The sequence below is a fragment of the Podarcis raffonei genome, chromosome 10 (assembly GCF_027172205.1).
Source record: "Podarcis raffonei isolate rPodRaf1 chromosome 10, rPodRaf1.pri, whole genome shotgun sequence".
Taxonomy (NCBI): domain Eukaryota; kingdom Metazoa; phylum Chordata; class Lepidosauria; order Squamata; family Lacertidae; genus Podarcis; species Podarcis raffonei.
The window spans coordinates 59,307,762-59,315,463 of NC_070611.1; the positions used below are offsets into that span (position 1 = coordinate 59,307,762).

Consider the following 7,702-nt stretch of genomic DNA (forward strand, 5'->3'; position numbering starts at 1 on the left):
CTCCCTTTTTGTATTCTAGTTTAGTTATTTGTTTCAGCAAATTCTTTCCATCTTTCTCAATTTTTATTGAGTAATTTATCTTAACAATCTAACCTATTAGTTAGCTCAGCAAATCCTTTCCATCTTTCACTATATTCTGTCATTCAATTTACCTTAATTTATTTTAACCTTATCTTACCATAAAATACCTTAAAGCTTAAGACTTAATAAATATCAAGACGCCTTTCAGATTGCTTTTGACACTGTAGGAAAAATTAAAAGGACACTGAATGCCAAGCCTCACTTTTCTGTCCCACGTCCCATAGTGTCTTTTATTGAGCAATGTAAAATTCAAACAATGGTGGCACCAGAACAGTATATTTGGGTCAATGAAGGGGCAAGGTGTGGTTTGGGGTGAGGGGACAGGCTATTATAATAATAATATAATAATAATAATAATTTATTATTTATACCCCACCCATCTGGCTGGGCCTCCCCAGCCACTCTGGGCGGCTTCCAACAAAATATTAAAATACAGTAATGCATCAAACATTAAAAGCTTCCCTAAACAGGGCTGCCTTCAGATGTCTTCTAAAAGTCTGTGTCTCATGTCTAATATTTCTGGAAGAAAAATAATGGTATATTTCATATTAAATATATAAGTGTGAGCTGTTTGTCTGAAGGGTGCTTGCCCCCGCTCCCATTTCCTTTCTGGCACTGCCTATGGGCATGAAAGGAAGTGTTATTTTGAAGTCTGCACCATGTTTTCTGTTAGCTCTAGCATACCAAAATGAAGAGCAGTTCAAAACCAGGTTATTGACTCTCCACGGGTATCCTCCAGATGAGGATATTTTGTTTGATAACTCGTCTATGCGAGTTACACAGGAGACTTGGGCAAGGTGTAAAAGGAGGAGGGTTTGGTTAGGTATAAAGGAAGCAGGTTTGGCAATGTGGTGTTGGCAGGGCGGTGGTGGGTTGGTGAGCAAAGCAAACAGGGACACCAGCCCCTAGTATTGATATTTGTGGTGGCTAGGGGAGGTCCTGAAAACTCAATATTTTCCATGAGTTTGCCCTAAATATATCACCAGACAGGACTTCTGCCATCAAGAACATGGCCCAGAATCCTCTCTCTCCTAGGTTCATTTCCAAATAAGTTTTGGTGACTCAATTCTGCTGTTGTGTTAAATCCCATGACAGCAGCAAAACTAAACAAAGAACATAATTTTTTGGGTCATTTTAGAATTACTTTTTGTTGCCTTAAAATCCATGACGTTGACAGGAAGAGTTGAGCAGTGGAGAAAATATGTCTTCATCATATCTTTGTAAGAATTGCTTGGGGGAAATTAGGCTATCTTCTGAAAAGTATGGACACTCTCTATGGAAATATTCAATGTATGAGCTCAGGATTACTTTTTGCAGTAACAAGTAGCTTCCTATATGTAAATAAATATATAATTGAATATTTGCTTCTGTGGTGCCCCCGCTGTCTGTACAGGCCTGCCCTCTAGCACATAGTATTAAAGGACATACTGCTTCTGACCCTGTAGTTTCTACAGAACCATCATGACTAAAATACATTGAAGGACTATATCTTCCATGAATTTGTCTAATCTCCCTTTAATGTAATCTACATAGTAGTAAATTCAGTAAATTAACCATCTGTTGTGTGAATAAATACCTTCAAAGAGAATCAGTAGGATTGTTGGTTTGAGGTAGAATGTAGGTCTATGAAAATGCTGAATAACAAAAAATGGTGTGAATTTCCGTCACTGTTCTTTTGAGAGATCTTAGTTGTCTCCAATAGTTTTTAAAGTCATTTCAGCTAGAAAAGCACACACACTTTCTGTCACACACATACACAAAATTGTCAGGGAGAGCAACAGATGCAAACTAGTGAAGGGTGGGTGGATGTTATTAGGTAACCTGTTGGCATGGTAGAGATGCTTAACTGCAGCGTCTAATGCACCAGAGATACAATTATCACATGCATGATGTGTGGAAGAACTGCCACATCTGTTAGCTTAATTAAATAAAATGTTATTCAAAATGCCACTCAGCCCCTTTGGTGAAAAGTAAAGAGATAACACTGAATTTACCCAGTGGGATTTTGAGCAATTTTAAATTCATTTTCCCAGTGAGGGCCAGTTTAACATTTTAAGGTGTCCCTAAGCGCTGATAATTTGCAGACCCATTAATGTTCATTGTTGATCTGCCCCCTGTTGCAGTGCAAGGATACCAAGTGGAACCCTTGCTCCAGTTAAACAAACCTACTTTTTTACTTTTATTTATATGCACAGTCAGTGCAACAGTTAAAACAACTTTCCATTTCCTCCAGAGACATTAACATATCAGGTGTAATATTCAGAATACAGTCCAGTTAACTAAACCACATTAACCTCGCCCCCACCCACCAAAGTATAGTATGGTTATTTCTTGAGCTGGTAGAAGTATGGTTTTTCTTAACTGTGTTGTAAGGAATAGCCAGTGAAAACAGGGATCCCTAAAATTAAATTCAAGGATGAATCTAACATTGATTCTGCTTCTCAGTGTTTTGCTCCTAACTGCCTTTCTCCCTAGACAATTGTTCCATTTTCTTCCTTTGTTAACTTTTCTCTTTGACCTCTTTTCTTCCTACTCCCCAGTTTTCCCTCTGTAAAGGCTGTAATATGTTGCTTTTTCACAATCCTGAGATGCTTTTCTTTTGTTTTCTTATCCCCCCAAATCAGAAACATTTTGACCTTTGTGATGTCTGACAAACATTTTAAAACAAATGGGAGTTTCTACTAAAGTTACTGTTCCATCTCCACACCTTTTCTGTTTCCCATCCATATACTTACAGATCTAACAAGACACCAACAGTGCCCTGTTCCCTCACCATCACCCTGTTCCCTTCCCAAAATTATTAAGTATTAAACAACAACAAATTGAGTAAATCAATTATCTTCTTTATGGTAATTATCTCTACTCCATCATTTTATTTATTCATTACATTTACATCTCATATTTCCTTCAAGAAGCATACGTATACAGTGGTACCTTGGGTTACATACGCCTCAGGTTACAGACTCCGCTAACCCAGAAATAGTATCTCGGATTAGGAATGGAGAATGAAACTGATGGAATACGCAGAAATGGACAAATTAACATGTAAAATTCGAGACCAACGCGATCAGAGGTTCACCGAGGACTGGAACAAATTTACAGAGTATATCAAAACTGTGTGTGATCAGGAAATAACGCTTGTTGGATTTCAGGAAGCTTTGTGAAGAGAATAGTAAGGAATGTTGTTTAAACGAAAAGATAAAATAAGGATTGTTAAAGTGCAACACAAATTTAAGGAATGTGAAAAGTTGTGAAAAATATGGAAATTGTCAGATAGGCTGACGGAAGTCTATAAGATGTATAAGTTAAATTGGATGTTAAATTGTAACTGGATTGGTTATTGTAAATTTGAATAAAAATTAATTACAAAAAAAAAAAAAAGAAATAGTATCTCGGATTAAGAACTTTGCTTCAGGATAAGAACAGAAATCGGGCTCCAGCGGCAGTGGGAGGCCCCATTAGCTAAAGTGGTGCTTCAGGTTAAGAAGAGTTTCAGGTTAAGAACGGACCTCCAGAATGAATTAAGTTCTTAACCAGAGATACCACTGTACCTCCTCCCACTACCACCCTCATTTTATCATCACAGCACCTCAGTGGATAAATTAGGTTAGGCCAAGAGTTAGTGCTTGGCCCAAGGTCACCTTTTAAGCATCATGACTATAGTGGAAATGTATCTACTCATGTATCTACTCTGAACTTAACCCAAATATAAACTTAAGTAACTAAAATAACCTAGCAGTTCAAAAGCACGTCAAAGTGCAAATAGATAAATAGGTACCGCTACGGCGGGAAGGTAAATGGCATTTCTGTGTGCTGCTCTGGTTCGCCAGAAGCGTCTTAGTCAGGCTGGCCACATGACCCGGAAGCTGTACGCTGGCTCCCTCGGCCAGTAAAGCAAGATGAGCGCCACAACCCCAGAGTCGTCCATGGCTGGACCTAACAGTCAGGGGTCCCTTTACCTTTTTAACTAAAATAACTCTTAAGTTCAAAGTTAATTCCAAGTCTGCAAGTCAGAAGAAAGCTTAGCCAAGTGGTTACTTGGATCCCTTAGTTCTAGCAAATAATGAGAAATGAATAAGCAAAGGTGAATATTAAGCAAAAATGAATAATTTTGTACTTTGGTTCTAGTCAGACATGGGACCACCATAGTGGGATGATAACACTATTAACCAGTCAGTGGTGAGATGTGCACCTCTCCCAATTTGCTTCACATTTTGTTTTGGAAACATCTAACTTCTATCCTCGTACACTCCCTTTGTTCCTCAAATGGTGTGCATGTTATCTGGCTGGTAGGTTTTTTCTTGGTGCATCTTTGAGCTTCTGTGCTATTGTCAAGATTATTCGCATCATGTTCATAGCATTGTTATAAGTTCACCGGCCCTGGCACTGTCAAGCAAGAACATTTTTGTACCCATTTGCAATGCAAGTGCCATCATTGCACAAGAGTCCATCAAGGCAACAGGTCGCACTCCTGTTCTAATCCTACTGTCATCATCATCATCATCATCATCATCATCATCATTTTTTATTTGTATGCTGCCTTTCCACAGTTAAAAAACAATCCTCAAGGCGGCTTACAGCATAACAAGATTTACATAATTACAAAAGTCATAAACAAATAAACCACATCAAAAAAATACACAACCAAATGGGAAACAATTTCCACATAAATCAAAATCTAAAACTAAGAATACAGCATTATATCACAGTTTAAAATGACATAGGTAAAAAATACCAGCAATTTAAACAAACAAAAACAAAACAAAACGGAGCCCGTTCTGCCTAGCAGCAGCGGCGGCAGCAGTCCTTTATAGAGCCCATCAGGCCTCGCCCTGGGCCAGGTGGTGAGTGGCAGGACCGGGGCCCTCAGCCGCTGAGCAGGGGAGTCCTCCTGGGTGGCAGCTATCTGCCCATGTATTACTTATAACACTACAAAAGAGAGGTGCACTCTGTTTGGAGCATCTTTTGCTGGTATCTTCCTATCTCTTAAATATTTTCTTCATGTGGAAACAGATAAGAATGGTTGTCTATATGGGGACAAGAACATTTTGCAGCACGATTTGGGACAGCATTATTATTATTATTATTATTATTATTATTATTATTATTATCATCATCATCATCATCATCACCCCACCCATCTGGCTGGGTTCCCCCAGCCACTCTGGGGAACTAGGTTGTATAGTTGCTGTTTGCTGTTTGCCACATCTATACCAATGATATAAATTTGTGTCTTTTTCAAGCGAGTTTAAGACTGTTATTAACTGTTATAAGATATATGTTACCTTCTTAGCACTGTCTGCATGACTATTGGCCACAAGATGCCTATTTGAAAATCCTGCCCATGCTGTCGCTGATGCCAGCTGGATGCATGTAGCTGCCACTGTCTGGAAGTCTGGCAAAGAGTTTAATGCCATGTATACTAGCAGTTCCACTTATCTTGCTGGCCACAGGAAAAAAACCCTGCTTTAAGAAGATTTATAAGCAGTTTTCACAGTGATCATGTGAATCAGTTTCTAGACTAGAAACTAGGGCAGGGTATAAATAAAAAATATTATTATTATTATTATTATTATTATTAGACTGAGCCTTAAAGGAACTAAATCTATGCAATTCAGGAAGAACCTATTAATTACTCAATGGACGGGCTCCTTGAAAAGAGGGGTGGTGGCAGTGGGACATGGTGCTTTTGGAATCTTAGCACTTAAATAAGCCATCAGTCATATCTATCTGATTCCTACCACCATCACATTTATACTCCTTCCCCCATGTTTGGCTATAATGGACAGCGGATAAGCCTTCAACAGTTCCTTCCCACTAGATTGTGGATATAATCCTCAAAACATTTAGAATGACGCAGTTTAGGTGGTTTGCTGCTATATATCATCATCCTGTAAAAAATAAATTAAAATCTGTATAGAATCTGCAACTATTTCTTATTTTGTTCTTTCTCTTTGCATGGAAATTAAGAGAACAGATCATATGCTTAAGATACAGTTAATCTTTTTTTTCTCTTTCAGGCACCGGATATCTAAATCTAAGTTTAGGTAAGCACTGCAATAGCTTAAAAAAAAAAAAACATCTTTACTGAAGCTTTGAATGAACATTCCATCTATCTTCTTGTTGCTCCTGTTGTAACTAGTAATGGCAATGATATAGTGCCAGCTAAAGATTTTGATTAGTAGGCTGCTGAGTTACTTCCTTTACCACTCTGATGAAGAGGAAATCTAATTAAGATTGGAGTGGTTAACAAGACTAGCTTCCACATTGGCGCCCCTATGACCATTGAAGCCATGATGAAGCGAAAACCCATTAAGAAAGAAAAGGAAGTAGGTAATTAGAGGAGACTAAGAGTCAGGGCAATAGGTGCAAGAGGCCTGTATGGGGCTGGTCTCCCAGAGCTTCTCCAGGCCTTTCCTTGAATATGCAGCTTTCACTGAAAAGGTAGTTCTTCAGTGATTTGCTGCTCCCTCATGAGAACTTCTAATTGTGTTGTGGGTAGGTGTCAAATGTGTTCATATATTTAGTAATGTCATAAGGCAACCTTCCCCAATCTTATTGTTGTACTACAAACCCCCATTGTCCCTAATAATTGGCCATGTTGGCTAGGAATTGGGTGGGTAGGGGCAAGATTGGAGAAGTCTACCATAAGATGTTGTTCTTTAATAAGAATTGTAGAGGAGCACCTGTTTGTCTCATAAAGTGTTGCTGTAAGATTCGCATGTGTTTATAGCATGTTATTTTATTGGTTGCTGATTTATAATGTATTTTGTGCTTATCCATAGCAAGAGATTGAGAGAGATAGGCATGGCCAAGGAAGATGCACATGCCACTTTATATGAGCTTTAAACACACAAACCGTTGCGTTTATTATCCAGGAGCCAAGTGTTGCTTGGAAACTGGTTGCTAGGCAAGCTAAATTGTGAAGAGTAGGGGCTGTATAATTAGCTTTAAATACTTGGTGTGGTTAGTAATTACTCCCAGAAATCACTGTGACACTCGTGAGGGGCTACGTGTTCCAGGAAACATAACATAGCATTGTACTAACACTCTGTCTCAGCAAATAGTAGCCCTGGCTTTGGGTTCAAAGGACAAAATGCTAGACCTTGCTAACACAGTTTCTGAAAATAATTCTGGCAAGGCAGTTTCTGTTGTTGGTGGGATCTTGATGGCTGTTAACCTCTGCAATGAAATTCTGAATAGTTTCAATTTGTATTAGAGAGACAGGAAAGGGACAACTTTTCCATTGACTTCTAAAGGCAAAGATTATGCCTGTAGTTATTTGGTAATTGAGAGATTAATGTTTTATGTAAAAGAGCCAGGGGAACATCTGTAGCTGCTGGTAGATGGAGATATAGCATCCTAGCCACCAACACTGACTACCCACTTTGGGGTTTTTAGAGCTCATCTTCATAAATTGGTTTCAAACTGAACAGCAGAGGTTGAACTTGGTGTTTGGGTCACTGGCCTTGTGTGGTCCTGACTTCCATATGAAGAGAAAGCAAAATAGGAAGCAATAAACAGCTCCTTTTACCCTTATCCAAGAGAATATTCTTTTTTAGATTTGGGCCCAAGCTACTGCTGATTAAAAGGGGTATGTGTGTGTGCAACTGCAGTAAAG

At 38.7% G+C, this 7,702-nt stretch overlaps 1 protein-coding gene across 39 annotated transcripts in view; it reads left to right on the forward strand.

The window, feature by feature from the left end:
* Positions 1-7,702, forward strand: part of CACNA1C (calcium voltage-gated channel subunit alpha1 C) — a 522,932-nt gene that overhangs the window by 387,719 nt on the left and 127,511 nt on the right. For all 39 annotated transcript variants that reach the window (XM_053405792.1, XM_053405794.1, XM_053405791.1 and 36 more), the window contains one exon: positions 6,102-6,128. In XM_053405792.1, the coding sequence (XP_053261767.1) occupies positions 6,102-6,128 (27 nt within the window). The remainder of the gene's footprint in view (positions 1-6,101; positions 6,129-7,702) is intronic.